The following is a 22,809-nucleotide window of genomic DNA, read 5'->3' as shown; positions in this document are numbered from 1 at the left end:
CTGTGGGTCTTGTTGTGGAGTGACTGGGTGGCCACGTGACTCTTCATGGGGCCCCTCAGAAATCATATCCCTGAGTGTGCTCCCTTGAGACCATTCAGTTTTCAGAGTGTTATGCTCTGTCTTATGTATTGAGTCTGGTGATGCTCACTGGAATCAGAGTGGGGACGGCAGCTGGAGGCCCCTCTATTCAGCACGTAAACTTTTACCTGTGCTCTTCTCTGCAGTCCAGCCATCTTCCCACTGTGTCTGGTGACCCGCAGTTCTGAACCCCTCTGATTCAGCCTCGCCCATGGTGGGGGCTGTGGCCAGCTGCAAGGAGGGACGTGAGGGCTGGGGGTTTGATTATCCCCTCTGCAGACTTGGACTCCCTCGCCTTGTGTGCAGCCCCTGCCTCTAATGCTGAGCCTGCCACAGCAAGTGTCCTTGCTTCTGTCTCCACCGCCCCTGGCAGGCAGCTCCCCTGTTGCCTCCTCCCGCTCTCGGAAACCTCTGCCACCTGCCGCTGTCTGCCTTCCAGCTCCTAAACTGTGTGGACCCCTTACCCACTCTTCTTTCCTTTCCTGTTTCTTTTTTCTTGGGGGTTAATTCTTTCTGTCTTTGGATACGGATTGCTGTTGGCACACGTGACGGATGATTACCGCGTTGAACCAGAGTCTGTAGAGGATTTTAATAACATGGGTGGGGCTGACATTACAATGCCAGGTAAAAAGTGCAGCATGCAGAATTGTAGCTATGCAAGGTAGAAAAGAAAAAAGAAGGGGGAAGTGCGTCAACTTGGAAATCATAGTTGTGGTAAGCTCCTGAATGGTGATTATTTTCTGAGTATTTTTTGTGTGTTTTGTAAATTCCCCACAATACATGCAGAATACTTAGGAACAGGTGGCGGGGGTTGGTGGGACCCAACCCTACATTAGGAAAGGGTGACACTTAGAGCATTAGAATTGATGAAGCCTTGAGGAGAAAGGACCTCAGATCAGTCACCTGAAACCCAGACTAGTGCTGGCCCCGCTGAGCCCTGCGAGGCTTGGTCAAGGCCCCCAGCCTCTGCCCGCTTTGCCTCTGTAGGTGGTAGTCCTGGCTCCGCCTGCTTACCCACATCCAGGCACCATGGGACTCCAGGCAAGTCAGGCTTGAATCTCCCCTTTGAAGCTACTAATGTTTTCTTTCCCCCAGGCCTACCTGAAGAAACAGGTCACGCCCCTCTTCAATCATTTCAAAAACGTCACCAACAAATGGACTATACGTCCGGAAAAGCTAACGGACCAGTGAGTATGACCTCTCCTGGGTCTGGAGGTTCTGTGGTGCCCTGGCCGTGACCCCTTCTGCATCTCCTAACTCCTGGCCTGACTAGGGCCACCAGGTGGGGAGTGACCCCCGCCAAGGAGCCGGAGGCCTTGCTGGAGGCTCTGTGTGGCCTGTGGGCCCATCTGGCCTCTTTGCACAAAGGAGCAAACTGAAACTCTGAGGTCCCCTCACCGACCCGTTCATTCAGATTCTAGGCGTTGAAGCTGGGGCTGGACCCTGGGCCGGCCCCTCTGGGTCCCCAGGCTGCCAAAGGCACAAAGCAAAGAGGGGGACCCAGAGGGCAGGGTAGGCTGCATTCTTAGTGCTCCAGCCCAGCCTCCCTGCCTGCAGCTGGGGAGTCTTTGCTACCGTCTGGGCCAGGCAGCTGACCAAGTGTCACCTCGGGCAGGTACAACGAGATTAACTCCATCAGCACCGCGTGCTCCAGTGGGGTTCCCGAGTGCAAGCAGCTGGCCGCGGGGCTTTTCAGCCAGTGGATGGCTAACCCCAGTAATAACCCGTGAGTGCATCTCCCGCTCCTCCCCAGTCTTCATCTGTCCTCCCCAGACCCTGCTTTCACCCTCCCTGCTACTGCTCCACCCCTAACACCCCCACCCATGCCAGGATCCATGCCAACCTGCGGTCCACTATCTACTGCAACGCCATCGCCCAGGGTGGCGAGAAAGAGTGGGACTTCGCCTGGGAGCAGTACCAGAAAGCCACATTGGTAAATGAAGCCGACAAGCTCCGAGCAGCCCTGGCTTGCAGCACTCACGTCTGGATCCTGGACAGGTAGGACTGGCTTGCCGAGCTGGATGAGTTCCCCTCCCCACCGGGGACCAGGGTCCCAAAGTCGGGGAGAAAGACCAGCCTCACAGGTGCCTCCACATTGTTGTTCACGGGGTCCTCAAACCTGTGCAGCGGGGTAGGATGTTCCCATTTTGCAGATGATGACACTGAGGCTCAGAGAATCAAAGCAACTTGTCCAACGTCCGAAGCTATAATAAGTGATAGAGCCAAGATTCGAACCCAGGTCCAGGCCCACGTCCTGTGCTTTTCACTGCTGCAGCTTCTCAGTCTTTCCTTGTCAGTGATTCAGTTTCTTTCTCTTCAAGGGCTGTGATGTAGCTGGACCTGGGTCTTACTGAACGTCCAGCTGTGCGGCCCCCAAGCCTTGATAAGGGCTCCTGGCTCCCATTGGGTGCATCATATGCCATCTCCTGAAAAGGCCACTCTCAATGTCAAAGACAGGAGTGGCCCCCCTACCTGGGGCAGGGCTCTAGTACCCCTCCCTTCTTCCCTCCCCCCATGACATATTTACCAAGCACCAGATGTGTCAGCATGACCCTTGACATGCATAGCCCGTGACCCTGCGTAGGGGACTCAGTGTCCCATCTACAAGAGGGAGGCCAGACCAAGGGGCCGTCAGCCCCCAGCATGCCAAAGGGATGTGGAAAGGACGCAGAGGTGGGGGGGCGCAGGGCCCTTTGCCAGCCTGGGTTCTCTGTCGAGCCATCTGACTGCAGCCCTGGGAAGTAGTTACTAACGCCGCGCCCTGCCCTCACAGGTACCTGAGATACACCCTGAACCCTGAGTTAATCCGGAAGCAGGATGCCACCTCCACCATCATCTCCATCTCCAACAACGTTGTCGGGCAAACTCTGGCCTGGAACTTTATCCAGAGCAACTGGAAGAAGCTCTTTGAGGAGTGAGTCTGCTGAGAGCATGTCAGGGTGGCCTGGGGCTAATCTGTGTGCACAGGATTCCACAGGGCTGGCAGTGGGGGCTCGGCACCGCATAGTGGTCAGAAATGAACCCAGCTTGAGGTCGGGTCAGGGGAGGAACTGAAAGATCAGGCGGGACATGGGCCGTCCCTTTTCCTACTGGGCGAAAGGAAGTCTGGCTGGTGGGAGTGATTTCTGGAGTGATAGGAATGAGGACACTGCAGTGAAACCTGTGTTCAGGTGCCTAGTGGTGTCTCCTTAGGCATGTCATGCCATCTCAGCGACAGGATGGGGCCAGTCCCAGGGTAGCTGTGTGGATAGAGTCAGGCACTGAGTATCATCAGCGCCTCCCCTCACAGTTCCTCTCTCCGCCCTGCAGTTACGGCGGTGGCTCCTTCTCCTTCTCCAACCTCATCCAGGCAGTGACCCGACGATTCTCCACTGAGTACGAGCTGGAACAGGTAAGAAGCCGAGAACCTGGGGCCCATCCCCAGTCTACAGGGGTGGCCGCCATTCAGCTGCCACTGAGTCTGATGACGGAGAGTGGGCTCCATGGTGCCAGGCCTCCGTCAGTTACGGGCCAAGCTGGGTGTCTAGACTTTCTAAGTGGTGACGGTTCAATCCAAAAAGTTCATTTTGGAATTTCTGTACAGGCGAAAAAAGAAGAATGTCAGGAACTGCTGTGTACCCATTACCCAGACTGAATAATTACCAACATTTTGCTGACATTTTTTGGGGGTGGACGATTTTCAAGCAAATCAGTGATATTATATAATTTCACCTCTAAATACTTTAGTTATATCTAAAATAAAGGAATTTTTGAAATATAATCTCAGTCATTAGCAAACCCAAGAAAATCAACAGTCATCTTATACCCAGGCCATTTTCCAATTCTCCAAGTTCTTTTTAAAATTCTTTGTGTAATTGATATGTATGTTTGAGTTAGAAGCCAAAGTTAACTCACTGCATGAGGTTGATTTGTCTTTTTTTTTACATTGAGATATAATTCAGGTATCGTAAAATTCACCATTTTAAATGGATTTTAATATATTTACAAGGTTGTACAACCATCACCATCATCTAATTCTAGAACTTTTTCATCACCCCTAAAAAAAACCCCTTACCTACCGTGTTTCCCCAAAAAAAAGACCTATCCGGACCATTAGCTCTAATGCATCTTTTGGAGCAAAAATTAATATAAGACCTGGTCTTATGTTAATATAACACCGGGTATAATATAGTATAGTATAATATAATATAATATAACAAAATTATATTAATTTTTGCTCCAAAAGACACATTAGAGCTGACGGTCTGGCTAGGTCTTATTTTTGGGGACACACGGTATTAAGTCACTCCCCACTCCTGTGTCCCGAGCCCCAGACGATCACTAATCTGCTTTTTGCCTCTATGGATTTGCCTATTCTGTATATTTCATTTAATGGACTCATACATGTGGCCTTTTGTGTCTGGCTTCTTTCACTTAGCATAATATTCTCAAGGTTTATCCATGATCATATGTCATTGTATGGATAAAACACATTTTGTTTATCCATAGATCAGTTGACAAACATTTGGTTGTTTCCACCTTTATTATGAATAACACGGCTGTGAGCATTCATGTACAAATTTTGGAGTGCACATATGTTTTCATTTCTCTTGGGTATATACCTAGGAGTGGAATTACTGAGTCATTTGGCAACTTTGTGTTTAACTTCTTGAGAAACTGCCAAAATGTTTTCCAAAACAACAGGCACAGAGTTTACCTCCTCACCAGCAATGTAGAGTTGCAATTTCTTTCTGTCTTTGTGGACATTCGTTACTTTCCTTTTCTTCATTCTAGCCCTCCTAAGTGAGTGCGAGGTGGTGTCTCATTGTGGTTTTGATATGCATTTCCCTGAGGACTGGTGATGCTGGGCATCTTTACATGGGCTTATTGGCCCTTTGTATGTCATCTTTGGAGCCATGTCTATTCAAATCCGTCACCCATTTTTAAATTGGGATATTTATCATTTTATTGTTGAGTTGTAAGCTTTCTTTATATATTCTGGATATTACGCCCTTATTAGATACATGATTTGCAAATATATTTTCCCATTCTGTGGATTGTCTTTTCACTCCTTTGGTAGTGTCTTTTGATACACAAAAGTTTTTTACTTTGATGAAATCCAACTTTCTTTTTTGTGTTGTTGTTGCTTGTGCTTTACATGTTGTAGCTAAGAAACAATTGTGTAATCCAAAGTCACTTAGATTTACACACCTATGCTGTTTACCAAGAGTCTTATCATTTTAGCTCTTACATTTAGGACTTTGATAAATTTTTACTTCATCTATGTAAAACAGGGATCCGGAACCATTCTTTGCATATGGTTATTCAGTTGTCCGAGCACCATTTGTTGATGACCATTCTTTCCCCTGTTAATTGGTCTTGGCACCCTTGTTGAAAATCAACTGACTGTAAATGTGAGGGTTTATTTCTGGAGTCTCAATTCTATTTCATTGGTCTGTCTGTTGTCTATCCTTAGGCCGGTACCACTCTGTCTTGATTACTGTAGCTTTGTAGTGAATTTTAAAATCAGGAATTTGAGTCCTCCAACTTTGTTCTTTTTCATGATTATTTGGCTCCTCTGTGTCCCTTGCGTTTCTTTATGAGTTTTAGGATCAGCTTGCCAATTCCTGCAAAAAAGGGCCACCGGAACTTTGATAGGGATGGCACTGAATCTAGATTTTGGGGGAGTATTGCCATGTTAATAATATTAAATCTTCCAATCCACTAACAAATTTATTTTTTTTCTTTTATTTAGGTCTTCTTAATTTCCTTCAACAATGTTTTGTAGTTCTTAGCATACCAGTCTTATACTTCTTTTGTCAAATTTTTTTCTAAGTATTTTATTCTTTTGGATGCTATGGTAAATGAAACTGTTTTCTTCATTTCATTTGCAGATTCTTCATTGCTAGTGTGTAGAAAAACAATTGATTTTTATATATTGATCTTGTATCCTGCAACCTTGCTGAACTCATTTGTTTTAATAATATTTTTGTAGATCTCTTAGGATTTCCTATACAGAAATCATGTCATTTACAAGTAGAGATAGTTTTACTTCTTCCTTTCTTATCTAATTGCCCAGCTACAACCTCTAGTACTAATACATCTTTTAATCTGCACCATCTGTTTTAAAAAAAATACCACTTATTTGTTGAAGCAACTGGATCATTTGTAGTGTGGAAATGGCCACATTTTGAATTTGGCTGGTGGTTTCCTTTTAGTGTCTGTTTAATTTGTCCCTCTGCCCTCCTTTGATTGGATTGAGATTGTAATTCATTTAAAAACTGAGGGTCAATTCTAGGAAGAACCACACAATGGAGGCTACATACATGTGGGAGCCAGATTCTACCCCAGGCCGTCCTTTTGAAACCTCTGCCCTAGATACGGATTTTGCTGCAGGGAGAGGGACGGACTGGCACTTCCGGTCCTGAAAAACAGGCTGTGGTCCCCATTGGGGTGGGGGGTGATTAACATGGAGTGGGAGGACCGCGCACTGGGCCTGGAAGACTCAGCCCGAGACTGAGAATCTCCCTTTTCCTGGCAGCTGGAGCAGTTCAAGAACAGCAACATGGACACGGGCTTCGGCTCAGCCACGCGGGCTCTGGAGCAAGCCCTGGAGAAGACCAAAGCCAACATCAAGTGGGTGAAGGAAAACAAGCAGAAGGTGTTAACGTGGTTCACAGACCACAGCCAATAGTCCCCACCCTCCATGTGAGAGGCCCAGGTGACCCCTGGCTGGGCCCCCCTTCCTGGAGCCCAAGGCACCAGCATCCTCCCCTCAGAGACCAAGTCTCTGGCCCACGTCCTCTCCCCTCTGCCTGTGGGGCTAATCCAGCTCCTGATGGCCAGACTGTCCAAACACTTCCACCCCTGCCCTTGTGCCAACCCTCCCCAGACCTGGCATGGCCCCTGGGGCCCAGAGCCCTGGGACTGATCTCAGGGAAGCCCCGCTCCAGCGCCAGGTGAGCAGAAGCCCTCGTGGACTAGGAATGGCCTTGAGGGGCTGCCCTGCGCCTTCCCTCACCTTTCCAAAAAGACCCTGAAACCGGACACTCAAGAGGACACCAGATCTTTATTTTTTTTTTCTAAGAGAAAAACATAGATAAAGGATTTCTAGATGAGCTTCCAGACTCATTACTAAAGCAGAGAAGGAGTGGGTCTGCACAACAGCTGGGGAGCCTGGGATGGAGGGAAGCTGGGGTATATGGGCAGTGCTGTGGGGGTCTGGGCTCCCCCTACCCAGGGAGCATGGGAGGGGAGACGTGCCCACCTGCTGGCCCTTCCTCCCCGTGTGTGGTGTCTGCACAGTGTTCATTTCATCCGAATTCTCGTGGCAGGCTTGACCTGCTGGATGCTGGGGAACCATGGGGAGCTGGGAGGCCTGCAGCTGAACTCAGTGGTTCCCAGGGCAGCGTGGGGAGAGCCAGGGCTTGGGACCAGGCCTAGAGGGAGTGCTTTCCAGAAAGCAGGACTTTCCACAGTTCCGGAAGCTAGGGTTTATCCCCGTCCTAATATGCGGCAAGGGAGTAGAGTGCTGGCTGGGCCCGTCTTCCTGCACCCCAGTCAGCACACCTGGGACAACTGGGACTAAGAGAAAGGGACTTGTACTGAGGGCAGCAAACCCTGGGTCCCAGGCCTGGTGTGCCCACCTGCTGGCCAAGGGCATGTCCCACTCTCTCTCTGGGATCCATAGTGGGTAGGTGCGATATCAATTTGTAAAGTAATTGTTTTCAAAAGTAGCATACAGAAAAAGGCAGGTGTCCCCTGATCACCTTGGGGAGCCATGGGTCAGGGCTGACTCTGAGGAGAAGGCTTGGGACCCACAGGTTCCACAGCCCACATTGGACTTGCTGGGAATTTCTGGGTAAATGGTTTGAAGCTCACCTTGGCCTCAGCCCCAGGAGGCCCAGCTGAGCCTCTGAGGCTGGCGGGAACGAGAGGGAGGTCACAGACAGATGGCTGCAGGGCTCCACCTGATCCACTGAGACCCTTGGCCCCGGGCTTTGGAGTCCTGAGGCCTGGTTTCGGTTCATGGCTCAGCCCCTGCTTCTTGGACAAGTGACCGAAAGCCCTGGGCTTCCAAAGATGATTGAGCCTGTGGCGGGTGTGTGGTGTGGCTCAAAGGAGGCGACTCCCACTTAGCCCTTGGCCTGATAGGTAAGGAGACCAGGTTCCTGTTATGGTCCTCAGCCTTGTCTCCTGGCTCAAGTCCCCACCAGCCCTCTGCCCTCACGGCCACTTCCCCTGGGGTAGGCAGACAGGCTCCCCGTGCTCTACTGGTGTCTGCACATCAAAGGGTGGGGCGGGGCCGGCCCTGTGGGGTCCCCCACCAACCAGGTCCCTGCATCCCTCAGCCCAGCCCCTCTGGGCTGGCGCTTCCTGACGCCAGTGCCCAGCAGCAGTGGCTGGCACTTGACCTGGGGAGACAGTGCAGGCCCCCTCAGGTGGTTCCTGCTGGGGGAGGGATCAGCCCCACCATCAGTGTCCCTGGGGGAGAGCTGGCCTCCAGGGAGAAGAGTTGGCAAGGAGCCTAGCAGTCTCTGTGCCTGGCGCTGGGCTAAGCATTTATGCTTATGCTCTTTATCTCATTTGGTTCTCAACAGTCCCAGGAGATAAGGACAGTCTTGATCTCAGTTCTGCTGATAAGGAAACTGAGGCTCAGGGAAGTTGAGTCACAACTCAGTAGAGCTGGCTCTCGAGCCCCTGCATGAGTGGAGCTGGTCTCCATTTGGAGCCGGAGCAGGGTCTGTGACAAACATGTTACGTTGCTGGGCCACCTGACAGCTCACAATGCAAGGCCTTGTGTGGCTGGAGGACACTGGTTTCCCGGCTGCAGCAAGGACACGCAGACCCAGACACCCGCCTGCAGCCTTCCTTGTTCAAGGTCGCACGCAGAGCAGGGGCCCAGGAGAACCCAGGCTGCTCACTGCCTGTCCAGCGCTCAAGACCAGGGGGGAAGGCAGGATCCGAGGGTCAGCACGAAGCAGCCGGGGTGCTGTGCCCTCTCCCGCCTCCCCACCCTCCAGGAGGCTCCTCAGGAGGCATGTCCTCTCCTCTGGGGTCACTGAAAGGCCTGGGTGAGGCACTCAGCAAATGTCCAGTCTCACAGATGGTGACTGGGGTCCCCAGGGTATGGGTAGAGCAGTCATCCCAGGCAGGGCACGCGCATTAGCCCCTCCCGCTCCCCTGCCAGTCACTTAGCAGAGGTGCAGCCGCCGACCGACCGACCAACCGGACCAGACGGATGGGGGCAAGGGGCTGAGCCTTCCCTCCCAGAGTGTGAGGAGAGGGGTGGGCTCCTTCTAGAAGAGTACTTATTGAGCTGGAAGAACGAGCCTGCCAAATTCTAGAAGATGCTCTGGCTGCCGGTGGTGAAGGCCAGGACTCTCTTGGGCTCCACTCCAGCCCTTGCAGGGCTTCGGAGCTGGGGAAGCATGGTCATCAGTGACTGGACCAGGGATACCTGTCTCTGTCCCTATAGGACTAACCCCAGGTGGGTGGGGGCCAAAGGAAGGAGACGGGCAATTGTTTAGTTCTGTCTTCAGTGCAGATGCTGTGGCTGGAGCCAAGACCTTGAGTTTTCTGGGGTTTCTTGGGAAGGAAAGAGCACTCGACAGGGAGTCAGGGCCCTGATGTCGATACCCAGCTTGGGGGTAGAGAGACTCTGTAAAGAGGTAATTACGGTAAAATGAGGTCATGGGTGGGCCCTAACCCCATAGGACCGGTATCCTTATAGAAAGAGAGTCAAACAGACACAGACCAAGGGGTGACCATGAGAGGACACAGTGAGAAGGGGGCCAAGGAGAGGCCTCAGAAGAAACCAGACCTGCTGACACCTTGATCTTGGACTTCTAGCCTCCAGAACTGTGAGAAAACAAATGTCTGTTAAGTCTCCCAATTTGTGGTATTCTGTCTGGACAGCCCAAGCAAACGAATACACTGACCTAGTTAAGTGGGACCCACTCAGGCATCCTTTGAAAGCAATGTCCTATAATTGTGACAGAGTCCCACAGGCCAGCAGGGATGCACCTAGGAGAACGGGAAAGGGCAATGTGATGGGTCTGAGGCAAGTGAACAGGTCCAAGCGTCGACCCCCCCGTGCCACCTTGCACAGCAGGCCAGGGGGAGCCCCTGCACAGTAAAAATGGTCCAACTGGCAAGTGAAGGCCCACCTCAACCTTGGTAGGCTTGGATTTGGGGAGGGAAGAGCAGCATGGCTTGTTTCCCACAGGATGGGAACATTTTTCCTTTCCCAGAGGCCATAAAACGCACGTTGATAGAAGAAAAACAGACCAAACCAGATTTTTCTTGTGTCTTTTCTTTAAGAAGCAAAATCAAAGCATATAGGCTTCTGCCCTCCCCCCTCCCCGAACCCATTCCTCCACCACTCCCAGCCCTGCCAACTTCATGGTCAGGCAGCTACTGTCTTATTGCAGCTCAGGCTGTGCTCTGCAGGTCTTTCTGGGGGGTGTCTAGGAGCAGAGGGCACTGCCCCAGCCCCAACTCCAGCCAGGGGCCACCAACTATTTCAAACACTGCTTCCACGAAAGACATCACTTGGGAAAGGGACCCTTGGCTAAAGGAAAGTTTGAAAACCACTGATGTCACATACAAGGAGGGTGCTCACACTACAGGCCAGACTCCCAGCTGGAAAGGGGACAGCAAAGCCATTAGAAGATGCCGAGGTGGCCCCCCTCCAAATCTTCTTGCCAAAATTCAGGGCAGCCACTGAGCTGCAGGCCTGAGCTCTGGAGAGGGCTTTCATCATTGAGCTGGAGGGTGGGGCCTGCTCCCTGGTCCTCCGAGCTGGGGAGCATCTCTGCACTGTGGCTCCAGTATCCCCACTGGGTCTGAGGCTGGAGTCTCTGGCATGCTGAGTGGGGCAGGAGGGGAGGGGTTTCTGGCAACACATAGGACTCTGGAGACACAGAGATACCCTGCAAGAGAGACAAGAGCAGTTGGTGAGTGGGCTACTGCCTGATGCCCTGAAATCTTGACCTTGGATGCCCCCCAGAGTTCCCTGGTGCTATGAATGCGGTAAGGCAAAGTGGTGAACAGTAGCTACTGTGGAGAGACACCCCCCAGGGTTCAAATCCCAGCTCTGCTACCCACTATCTATGAAAACTCAGATAAGCTCTTTGAGTCTCATTTTTCTTATCTGTAAAATGAGGATGATAATACCTGCTTCACAGGGTTGCTGGAAGGTTGAATGCGTCAATACATGTAAAGTGTCAGGCATGGTGTTGGGAACACAGTAAGGGTTCAATAAATTTTGGTTATTAATATGCTCTTTTATGGTTACCAGCTCAAAGCCAATCTTGTCAGGAAGCCCCCAACCCTAGGGCCACAGGTGCAAGTCTGAGGGCTCCTCCCTCTCCCACAATGTTTTGAAGACTTCTAAGTGGGGGTGGGGGTGGCCTTCACTCCCCAGGGCCCCATCTCTTTCTCCTTTCTCCAAGGAGGTTAGCATGCTGTCCATCCTTCAGTTTCTCTCCACCCCGAACTAGGGTTGGGTTAGATGATGGGAATCTAAAGAGCGTGGGATTCTCTGCAGATTAGAGCCCACCCACCCCGTCCATTTCCAACTGAAGCGGAGGGACCACCCGAGGGAAGCGGGGCGGACCTCGGTACCTGGTGCACTGCAGTCAGCTCCGGAGCCGCGGGAGGCGGCGTCCAGGGCGTGGCCTGGTTCCCGGGCTGTGGGGATGTCAGCGTTCCGGAACGGATTTGGGGCAGCGTCCAAAGGGCCGCGTCGGGGGCTCTCCCTTGCGACACCTGCGGGAGCGACTGCATCCTGGGGCAGTAAGGGGGTGTCACCTGGCGACCCACGTCAAGGACCCTGCTCCCCAAGCGCTCGGGCGCCGCTCGGGCTCCGGGACAGGCGGGGGAGGACGCCCAGGACGCCGCGGCGGGGGCGGCGGAGCCCAGGCCCGGGCCGCGCGCCTGCGTCTGCGCGGGGCCGCCGTCGGGGCAGAGCGGGCAGCCCTGAGGGAGCGCCGCGTCGCCGTGGCGCCGGCGACGGCGCCGCAGGTTCTCCTCGCTGAGGCCCAGCACCGCCGACAGGTGGCCGATGTAGCGGATGGCCAGGCGCAGCGTCTCGATCTTGGTCAGGCTCTGCCCGGCGGGCGCCACCGACGGCGGCAGGTAGCGGCGCAGCTCGTGCAGGGCGCGGGCGAGCGTGCGCATGCGCAGCTTCTCGCGCTCGCTGGCGCTCTGCCGCTGCTGCCCGCCGCCGGGTCCCGGCCGTGCTCGTCCTGGCGCCGTCTGGGCGGCCTCGGCGGCGCCGGCGCCGCGAGCGGGGAGCGCGGGCTGCGAGGGGCCGCGGGCGCCGTCGCAGGGGCACGAGCCCGACGAATCCGAGGAGGAGGCTGGGGACGTGGAGTCCGAGTGGCCGGCCCAGCGCCAACCCTGGGGTAAGATCCAGTGGTCGAGGCTCTGCAGGGAAGGGGACTGGGCCATGGCCGGGCGGAGGGCTATGGGAGGCTGGGCCGGCCACCTCCAGGCCTGAGCTTTTATCTGGACCAAAGGTGTGAGGTGGCCTCCCGCCAGGTTACAGAGAGGTGTCAAAACCCACAGAGCCCAGGGAAGGTCTGGGCAGGGGGGCCCTGGGAAAGCGGGCCCATTTGCGAAGGTGTGGATTCTGACCCCTCAGGAGCTCTAATGGAGGCCCCTGCAGCCCGGGAAGTGTGGGAGGGACAATTCGCATCTGGATGGAGTTGCTAAGCTTCTCACCGGCTACCCACCCACCCCGCCCCGTCCACTGCGCAGGGTGAGTGCCCAGGAGTCCGACAACCGTGGGCAGTGCCATCGTCTAGGGCTGTCCCCCAAGTCACACATGGCCCCCTGTGATGAGTGGCCGCCTCGCTCATCACCAGTCCCTGGGGGGCCGTGCCCAGTAACTTACACCCAGTGCCCACACCTGTGCTTGTAAGGCTTCAAGACAAGCCTGGAGGGACCTGCCAGCAGTGATGGGGGATGGGGCAGTGGGCGGGAAAGAGACATACAGGTTGACCCTACCTGGGTTCTTTCCAACCTGCACTTGCTGATTTGCTGAGTGACACTGAGAAAGTCATCTTGTTGCCCACAGTTAATTTCTGTTCCTGAAAAACAGAACAGAGCAGCTTGCAGAAGAAGAATTAATGGGAATGAAATGGGGGAAGATGGGTCCCCCACAAGCAGGCCAGAGTCAGATCCTTTTTATTTGCTGTGTGACTTTGGACAAGTGACTTAACTCCTCTGAGACTCAAGTTTCCTCATCGTCAGCAATAATACAGAATACCCACCACCTAGGGTGGTTGCTGGTACTAAGGGGAACCGTGCACGGAACTACTTAGTATGTACCTGGTAAGTGGGCTAAATGTTTGGTGCTGTCATTTTATAAAGAAGGTATTTACATTTCAAGATGCTTGTAGGCATTATTCATTTAATTCATATTCATAATATTTAGTAACTGGTAAATGTCAGGCACACCAGGGTCTCAGTTTTGTGGGAGAGATGAGTGAACAGGTCATGATATAATTAGTAGGCCCACCACTAACTAGCTGTGTGCCCTTGGGCAGAGCCCTTAACCTGTCTGAGCCTTTTGCTCTATAAAACAGGAATAATAATTGTATTTCTACTCACAGGACTGTTTTTGTCTCATAGTATCCACTTGAACAATGGTAAAGTTTATAACATAAAAGCTCTCACTTCTCAGCAATAATTACAGTTTAAAGGAGGTGTCAGTGTCCTTTGTGATCTTCCGAGGAAAGACTAAGGGTCTCATGAGGGCCAGGGACTGTAGAATTTGGCCACAGAGGTGGAGAGGTAGAGCGGGGCCTTGAACCATGACTAGGACTTGCACAGAGAGAGAGGCAGGTAAAGAGCATTCTGGATGTGGGAATGAATGGCATCAGCAAAGGACTGGCAGTGGGACTTCCCAAGGTGCTTCAGGAACAGTGTGCAGGGTGGTGATGGGGAGAGCTAGAGCACACGCGGGGGGTGCCAGGCTAAGAAGTGGGGTCTTCTTCCCAAGGCAATGGGGAGTCAAACTGACTTTTGAGCAGAAGTGTGACATGAAAAACAACTCAGGAGCCAATAATTGAAGGCCAACACAGTGATGCAGGAATAGGTTAGCTGGTCCTACCCTGAAGTCATCAATGGCCTTGTGGTATTTCTATGGCTGTTTTTAAAAATTAACTTTTAGTTTCACAAATTACATAATGAATACATTCTCTTGGTAAGAAATGGAAACATTAGGGAGAAAGCTGACGGCCCTGTAAGCCGTCCCCAAAGGTAATAGCTATTGTTAGGTTATCATGTGTCCTTCCAGACCTGGTCCATTGCATTCTCTTCAACATGTCTCCTTAGAAAACACATCGCGTAAGTTGGGTAACGTTACGACACGTGCCTGTCCGAGCCTGTAACTTGCTGTTTTTTCATTTAGTAGCATATCTTAGAGCATTCCATGTCATGACATATTTAACTGACTCATAGTTGGTCATGGGTGACTTGTGTTCATCTGTTTCAATCATAGAGGATCATTTTACTTGGGGGATAAAAGATGTAGTGGCAGGAGGTGCAGATAGACGTTCAATGATGAAATTGCATCCCTTTTTCCTCAGGACTTATTTTAAAATATGTTGGAGAAAAAATGTTTATGTTACCACTGTAACATTATGATGAAGTAAAAATGGACATGGAATAACGCTGACCAAGGTCACTAACTGTTGTTTAGTTTATTCTAGCTGCAATGAATGAGGAGAGGAAATGTTTTAATTTGTCCATAACACAAAAGAAGATGGAATTGGTTAAGCATGCTGGATTTCAAACAGGCTTTCTTTGGAAAGAAGCAGTTAGTTATACAACATTTCGGGACTTAAAAGGGTTTAAGCCCAAGGTGAAAAAAAAAAAAAAAAAAAGAGCTACTTTTCCCTTTGGGTACTGTGGACTTAGAAAGCAGTCAGTCCCACACTTCTGAGGTTGAAATAATGGCAAACGTAGGGTACGTACTCGAATATCACCATTTATTCATCCAAAGCTGTACAATACTATGAAACTCTGACACACTGTACTATCAAAGAATTTATGTACATGGAATTGACAGTTGTAAACAAAATTCATCAAGTTTCATATATATTTCTTGATCTGGGTTCTGAAATTTCAGATTGATGTGCTGTTGATCTTACTGACTCGTTCTTTTTAATTGCCGTATAATATTCCAAAGCATGCTCACACCGTAGTCAGTCTCTTATTGCTACACCTTTGGCGTGTTTCTAGTTTTTGCCAAACAGCCCTGCCTTGTGCACAGGTAGCTGGATGTGGAGTGGTGAAGTGGCCATGTGTTCTCCAGAATGGTTATGAATTTTCAGAATTATTCCTCCTGTCTCCCATCCCACCCCCATTCATCAGAGCAGCCTGGAGGGATTGCCTGTGAGAGGATGTGGTGAATAATGGCACTCCACCCAGCACAGAGCCCTGCATGCTTTTCCCTCTCTAGGGTCCCCTGGCCGCCTTCTGTCTACCTTTGAGCTTTCCCCAGAGCCCAGGCCTTAGACTGTGCAATGTCAGAGCATAAGTTCTGGAAGGTGGGACCCCGGGCTTGGTTTGCTGTGGCCCCTGGCTCTTCACTAGGCCTTGCAGCCAGGCTCTAGGGGCCAGGGACACAGTGTCTGTCAGCCCCACTCACGAGGGGAAAACCAAAGTGCATCCTCCCACTGGGCCTCCCGTTTACACAGGGAAGCAGTGTAGCTTCATGGTTAGGAGGTCGAGCTGTGGAATCAGACAGACCTGGGTTTTAGAGTCCCAGCTCCACCCCTTACCAGCTGAGGAAATGGTGGCTAGATTTAGGAAACATGGTCAGTAGCATGTGCATGAGGATGGCAAGGACTTCTGGTTGCCCACACAGCATGTATTACAGCCTCTGTTCTTCTTTCTAACTTAATCACAGGGCCCAGTATTACTGTGGGTGGTTATATGCCCAGATAAAACAACTACAGTTCCCACCCTGCCTAGCGGATGGAGTGGCCAATGAAATGTTAGAAGTATTGGATGGGGCTTCTAAAAAAGCTCTTTAAGGCAGAGAGATACATTCCTGTGGCTCTGACCACTTATATTTTCTTTCTACCTGGGAAACGTGATGGGTGTAGCTTCAGCAACCATTTTGTGACCGTGAGGCCACCTCAAGGATAGAAGTCACACACGAAGGATAGTGCCGCAGCAGGAAGCCTGAGGCATCAATGACAATGGAAGTGCCATACTGGTCCAGAACTCTCTACTCCTGAAAGTCTTTAATGTGAGAGAAAATAAAATCACATCATTGTCATTTTGGGAGTGTGCTCTGAGCAGCCAGACACAATTCCTGTCCACATAAGAAAGACGTTCCTGGGGTGTCCTTGCCAACAAATGGGGCCAGGTAAGCTGGATGACAGTTCAGTTAAGATAATTCATAACAGATTCTTTGTTCCCCCAGATGAATGGATGGATGTTCACTTGGAAGCAGGCCTCGTGTTGTGCCACCGGCTCTAGTCCCAGCTTCTCAGGGGCAGCGTTATGATCTGGAATGAAGATATGAATTGATCTAATGTGGGGCAAGATCCAAACCCAAGAAGTGAACTGGGTAGCAACCAGGACCTAAAGAGATCCCAACAGGCCAGAAGAACCCATCGGATCTAATAAGGTAGAATCAACGGAGCCCCGGGTGTCCTCCCTTTAAGTTCAGGGTCGGGAGGCAGGTGTAACCAGCAGCAGGTCTGGAAAAGGCGTGGCCGTCATTGCCTTCCACGCATCAGGGGGCATGAGAAACAAAAGTGATTCCCTTCTTATTGGCAAGAAACGGGGTCTTCAGCCACAGGGCTGGTCTCTCATTCCCTAGGCAGGGTGGGCCGTACCCAGGAAAGTGGTCAGACCGAGGGGCCACAGTGTATGAGCAATGGGACAAACCGGGGAGGGAGCTTGGTGAGGGGCTGGAAGCCAGGTCACCAGAGAAATAGCCGAAGGACTTGGGGGTGCTTTGTCCAGGAAGCACACAATATGGCGATGTGATGTCGTCTCCAGATACCTGGAGGAGAATACTCCAGGGGGAGTCTGAAGAACTTTCTAAGCTGAGAGGGGCTGTCCCGGGAGTGAGTGGCCTGTTTCTGCACAAGATCCGGAAGAGGCCCGATGGAACACGGTCGGCACGTATAGTGCAGTGGATGGCTGTTGTTGCCTCTCAGCCCTGACGAGCTCCATAAAACAAGGGGGGTGGACCTGACAATCCCGAGGTGCTTTTAGAGCCGAGGCCAAGAAGCAGGGAGAACACAGGAACTGCCGCCTCCGGGCGCTGGGCAGCCTCCGGGTGAGGGAGCCACAGGGCACCCATCCTGCGCTGGGCTTGCAGAATGAGGTCGCACAGGCGCTTCCGCCCTGAGTCTCCCGCCCTGCTCTCCTGGGCTCCGGAAGCTCTGGCTCAGATGGCCAGCTGTGGGGCTGGAACCACAGGGCCACTGTGACCTTTGGCTGAGCTTCCTCGTGTGGCACCAGTCAGCTTGGTGCTGAGGCCGGCAGTGCCCATGTCACGATTCCTGTTACATAGGTGAGGACACGGAGGCCTCCATCCCATTCTCCGTTTATTGATGTCCCAGGACTTTGCCCCTGACCACCTGTCGGATGAGCAGGGCAGAGGCCCAGGTTGGGCCCCGAACGTGCCAGGCCTGCTCTTGGCGGCCTTGCACAGGCCTCATTGTTTGTTTACCCCCAGCCCCAGTTCTCCACCTGCTCTTTCTCCCTGGGCAGGTAGTGCAGGGCCCCCAGGATCGGGTCCAAGGAGCTGGAGCCAGGTTAAGGCCTGGCCTGTGCCCCGTAGCTCTGCTTTCCCTTCCAGGCCCTGGGGGTGGACAGGCTGTGGGAACACGGAAGGGAAGGAGGCAGCCTGTGAGGGGCTGCAGGGGCCGTGTGGTATTCTCATTACCAGCCGAGCAGTGAGGGCCAGCCCAGCCGCCCCCTTGGCCACTGTGGCTGCCTTCACACCTCCACTCTGCCTGTTGACACAAGGCCGCTTCCCCCAGGGCAGAAGGTGTTGACTTGGGAACGAGGGTGTGCAGGGGCCTCCAAAACAGCCAGGCAGCAGGCCCCCTCAGAAACCCCAGAATGTGCTTCTGGGGTGGGGGTGGGAGACTGCAGGTCACCCCCCACCGCCCCGCCCCTGTAGGCCCAGGGAAAAGGCAGGGTCTGTGTCCCTGGGATGGCGAGGGAGCGAGGGAGGAAATGGAGGAGGACGGCCCCGGACGGCCCCTTACTCCAGGAGCCGTCAGCGTGCCCAGCTACTGCCCCTCCCGGCCCAGGGGCGGGTGCATGCCTCTGGGCACAGCCAGGGAAGCCCGATGACAAGGCCCTGCCAAGCAGGGCACCATCGGTGTCACTGGGAGACTCTGAGACCGACAGCCACACGACAAGTCTCAGAGCAGCGGCTGGAACTGGAGCTCCCCCTGACCAGGCCTCAGGCCACCTGTCTTCCTAGCACTTCCACAGAGTAAGTGCCAGCGCCGGGCCTGTGGCAGCCGTTCAGTGCTCAGACCCCAGGACTGCAGCGTCCTGCTGTTCTCCTCCTCCAATGGGGAAACCAGGCCCAAAGAGGCCCCATCATTTGCCCCAGTCCCTCAGAGCCAGAATGTGAACCCACAAAGACCATGTACAAGACCACTGGGAAATACCAACCGGCTGGGGGTGAAGGCTCCTGGGGGGTGGTGAGTTTGCTGCCCTCTGGGAGCTGGAGCTGGAGGAGGAGGAGAAAGGAACAAGGCAGCTCTGCATCAATGGTGGCCTAGTGTGTTGGGAGCCCACGGGCGACAGAGGTGCTTCCTGGCCAGTCAGTCACCAGGCCAGGTCACAGGAGGGAGGGAGGGACCAGAAATGGTGGATTTTCTCCAAGTGGAGCTGGGGCATTCCTGGCAGCGGGAAGAGCTGAGCCCCAGTCTGGGAGTGGAGAGGCCCAGGACTGCTTTGGGCAACGCCAAGAGGGCTGGAGCCCCAGGAGGGGTGTGAGGGCCTGGACGGGCGGGGGTGGGGGGAGTGCAAATCCTGCTGGTTGAGTTTGGACTCGGGAGGCAATGAGGCCACAGAAATTCTGAGGAAGAAAAGGAGCTGGAAGGTGAAGGGCTGGAGGCAGGACACCGGACAGGAGACTGGTCACATCAGAGCTACTAGACCCGGCCAGGGGCGCTGGGAGTGGGCCGAGGAGGGCAGGGCAGGAGGGAGAGCGTGTGGAGGAAGGTGGGAAGGATGGACCACTACTGGCTGGGGACACTGGAGGGGCTAGAGGCCACCAGTACCTAGGGAGCTGCCCCGCAGGTGGCGGGCATGGAGGGGTCTCCCTGCTCTTCCCGCAACAAAATAGCTGAGCTGAGGAGGCTGGTGTGGAAGGGCCTGCAGAGGCCCCACAGCTGCCTGGGTCAGAGCCTGGGGCCCAGGAGGGGCAGCCACGCCTAGAGCTACCTGTGCCTGGGTTCAATCCCCCTGAGCCTCAGTCTCCTCATCAGTGAAATGGGTGCCCTTGCTGGGAAGGTTAGGTGTAGTAGCACTGTGTGTTCAGCACGTGGGACTCCACAAGTCCTGCCTGCCTTCCCTATAGGACAGGGGTGACCATCTGTGGTCCTGGGGCTCCTGGAAAGGACGAAGAGGGAGACTGAGTGGTACCCACTCCTGGAACCCCAGGCTCTGGGAGGGTAAACCCAGCGCTGAAGGAGCTTGGGCCCACCGGCTGGAATGCAGACAAGCTTGGGGTCTTGGCTCTGCAAAGTCTCCCTTCCACCCTTCCTTCTTCCTCCCCCTCTTCTCCTTCCTTTTTTCCTCCCTCCCTCCTTTCATTAATTACCAAAGCAATGAATGCTTGTTACAGAAAAGCAAGAAGGTATAGACAGTCAAAAAGAAGGGAATTTTGAATGCCTCCAGTTTCATGCACCCAGAGAGTTCCACGTCAGCAGGTAGCCCCACATCTCTACCCCAGCCTTTCTCGGCACCCCTACAAATACCTGAACACATACACACAGGCATTGAGAAAGAGCATGTCAGGGATTTTTGTTTTTCCATTTTTTGAAGCTTCTGGTGTATGTATTTTCTTTTATAAACAGCTTTATAGAGATATAATTTACATACTATACATTCACCTGTTAAAGTGTACAATTCAATCGTTTTTGTATGTTACATTTACAATTTTTTTAATTGTGGTAAAATATACAGAGGGTGCCAAAAAAATGTATACACATTTAAGAGATGTTATGTATGTAGCAGTAGTTTGCCATAATCAGAAGTGTCTAGACGCTGATGGGAACCACTTTGAGCACCTCTTGTAATTGCAGAAGTCAAATGTGACTATACATTGAGTATTACAATTTTAATACAGTTTTTCCTTTCTTAAAATGTGTTTCTTTTGGGGGGGCATCCTCTATATATAAGGTTAAAATGTGCCATCTTAACCATTTTTAAGCATGCAATTCAGTGGCTTTAATTGCATTCACAATGCTGTGTGACCATCACCACTTCTATTTCCAAAACCTATTTATCACCTCAGGTAGAACCTTTGTGCCCATTAAACAACAGCTCCCCCTTACCCGTTCCCTTCTGCCCCCAGCTCCTGGTAACCTCTAATCTGCTTCCTGTCTCTTGAATTTGACTATTTTAGACACCTCCTGTAAGTGAAATCATACAGTGTGTGTCCTTTGGTAGCTGGCTTATTTCATTTAGCATCGTGTCTTCAAGGTTTATCCACGGTGTAGCATGTGCCCAACTTCATTCCCTTTCTCGGGTGAATAATATTCCATTGTGGACATAGACCACATTTTGTCTATCCATTCATCTGTCAGTGGACATCGGGGTTGGTTCCACCTTTTCGTTTTTGTGCCTGTTGCTGCTGTGAACGTTGGCTTACAAACATCTGCTCTGGTCCCTGCTTTCGATTCCTTTGGGTATTTAGAGAGCACGTTGTTTGGCGACCGACTTTTCTCACTGACGTATTCAGATCATTTTCCGTATCAGCAGATGGATTTCCCAAGCGAGATTTTGAAGGCCTGCCTAGCACCCCCTGGAGTGGTGGTAACAAGTTCTCGTATACACTGAGGCGCCTTAATGTTTTCCGCATCGGGGCGTCCTTACGCCTATAATTTAAAAAATATGTTTAATTGCACATTCATATATGAATGCAATCTCCTTGTCAGAATGCAAACATTACAGATACGGTTTAAGGCTTCCTTGACCACCTCCCAGAGCCCGGCCCTGCCCTCCCCACATACCAAATAAGTCCTGGTATGTTATTACGGATTTGGTGACAATGCCATTTACACAGTACACCTTTACAAAATACGTGCTGTCGTTTGGTGACTTTCTAAGCACGGGGTTGTTTTAGATTCTCGTTTTCTTACGTGTTTGTTTATATCAGTAATGTCACATGGAGTGGATTTTTCTGCAACTAGACTCTGTCACTCAGCAGTATGTCTTCACTTGAACCGCGAATCTTTTCTAATCAGGATGAATTCCTGTCAGGGCAACCACTGGGCAAATGCCGAGACTGCTCTGAAGCCTCAGGCCAGCCCTGGGAACCCCGGAGGTGGGGGCCTGGTCATGGCCAGCCAGCAGCACGTGGCACACCCGCGGTGCCGTACCAGCCTGGCTGCCCGTGCCAGGGACTCACCATGCACACACACAGGGCCGGGGCTGGCGCATAAGCGCCCAGGGTGAAGAGAACTGCCTTGGCTCAGGCCAAGGGCCGGATCCAGACTTCTCTTGGTGGGAGACCTCCAGAGCCAAGGACTGAGTTCATCCTCTCCTCAGTTTTAGGCGCATAATCGGTGCTGATCATGTAAGACCCTTCCCCTGTTTGACTTATTATTTGGTCAATTTAATCTCTATCCCCTTCCTCTAGATGTTTCCCACTCCATCTAGGGACGTCCCCGTCCCCCAGCTTCTGGCAAAGGAGGTCGCCCAGAGATTCCTCACTCCCCCAGGCTCTGCCCAGGCATTCCAACTCGGTCCTAGGAGCCCCCCACTCTGCTCTTTCTTGGGTCTAAAGTGGGGTGCCCTCCTTCCCCTGCCCCTCTGAAGGAGGACCTGAAGCTGCCTGAGGACCGAGCAGCTTGGTGTGGGAGCCGCTCACACCAGGGTTTCTAGCCGGGCGGCCTGGGCTGGCACTGTGTGCCGCCCCCTCCTGCCAAGATTCATCACTCACCTGGCACCTCACTGCTGTCGTGAGCGGTCGCGAGGGCAGGGGCGGTATTGGAAGGGGCCCGAAACCTGTACATCCGGCCTGCAGAAAGCTCTATCCTATACTTTCTGGAGGGGCTAGTGTTGGACGCACCCCAAGTTGGCAGCTGAGCTGGGCCTGCAAATCCTCACCTGGGAGTTGGCAAGGGCACAGAGCCCAAGGCATGCCCCGCCTAGAGTTTGATCAGCTTGTGTTTTGACTGTTTCCAGCCTTTGTTCCCAGGCGTGTGTGTCAGGAAGGGGGAAGGGACCTGAGCGCTGCTTGGCCCCTGCCCTCCTGAGCCAGCCCCCTTCTCCTTCCTCTAGGCTGTCTTGCTCTGCCTCTCTGCACGCAGATGCGTGTTTTCCAGTGGACACATGAGAAGGCAAGTGGCTGTCAGGGTCACACGGCCTGTCACCCCAGCACTGAGCCAGCTTTACCCACTTTGTAAGGCAGCCCCAGCATTTCTGACACATCTGCTTAGCTCCTGGTACCTATCCCGCCCTGCGCTGGCCCTGCTCCAGGAGGAAGGCCTCTGCTTAGAGGTAGGTCTGTGCTTTCAG

The 22,809-nt window shown here is 52.7% G+C and overlaps 2 protein-coding genes across 7 annotated transcripts in view; one reads left to right on the top strand and one right to left on the bottom strand.

The window, feature by feature from the left end:
• The window catches only part of ANPEP (alanyl aminopeptidase, membrane), a 28,517-nt gene extending 21,342 nt beyond the window's left edge, over positions 1-7,175 (top strand). For all 6 annotated transcript variants that reach the window (XM_074317380.1, XM_019719245.2, XM_074317379.1 and 3 more), the window contains 6 exons: positions 1,174-1,265; positions 1,694-1,804; positions 1,909-2,076; positions 2,852-2,992; positions 3,388-3,469; positions 6,599-7,175. In XM_074317380.1, the coding sequence (XP_074173481.1) occupies positions 1,174-1,265; positions 1,694-1,804; positions 1,909-2,076; positions 2,852-2,992; positions 3,388-3,469; positions 6,599-6,751 (747 nt within the window). In that variant the 3' untranslated portion in view covers positions 6,752-7,175. The remainder of the gene's footprint in view (positions 1-1,173; positions 1,266-1,693; positions 1,805-1,908; positions 2,077-2,851; positions 2,993-3,387; positions 3,470-6,598) is intronic.
• Positions 7,176-10,366: 3,191 nt separating this feature from the next.
• On the bottom strand, positions 10,367-12,528 carry MESP2 (mesoderm posterior bHLH transcription factor 2). The gene is made up of 2 exons (XM_074317829.1): positions 11,686-12,528; positions 10,367-10,991 (listed from the first exon to the last, which is right to left on the bottom strand). The coding sequence occupies exons 1-2, from the start codon at positions 12,511-12,513 to the stop codon at positions 10,725-10,727; spliced, it is 1,095 nt and encodes a 364-aa protein (XP_074173930.1). The 5' UTR covers positions 12,514-12,528; the 3' UTR covers positions 10,367-10,724.
• Positions 12,529-22,809: the final 10,281 nt, after the last annotated feature.

The sequence above is a fragment of the Rhinolophus sinicus genome, linkage group LG13, assembly GCF_036562045.2.
Source record: "Rhinolophus sinicus isolate RSC01 linkage group LG13, ASM3656204v1, whole genome shotgun sequence".
Taxonomy (NCBI): Eukaryota; Metazoa; Chordata; class Mammalia; order Chiroptera; family Rhinolophidae; genus Rhinolophus; species Rhinolophus sinicus.
Note: the sequence above shows the minus strand (reverse complement) of the source record. Positions and strands in the feature narration are given on the sequence as shown.

What these genes read in the sequence shown, in the direction of transcription:
- MESP2 (XM_074317829.1), bottom strand. Translation starts at nt 12,513, where the DNA reads ATGGCCCAGTCCCCTTCCCTGCAGAGCCTCGACCACTGGATCTTACCC. An exon ending in AGCTGACTGCAGTGCACCAG is followed by an intron (nt 10,992 to 11,685) that starts GTACCGAGGTCC and finishes TCTCTCTTGCAG; the next exon opens with GGTATCTCTGTGTCTCCAGA.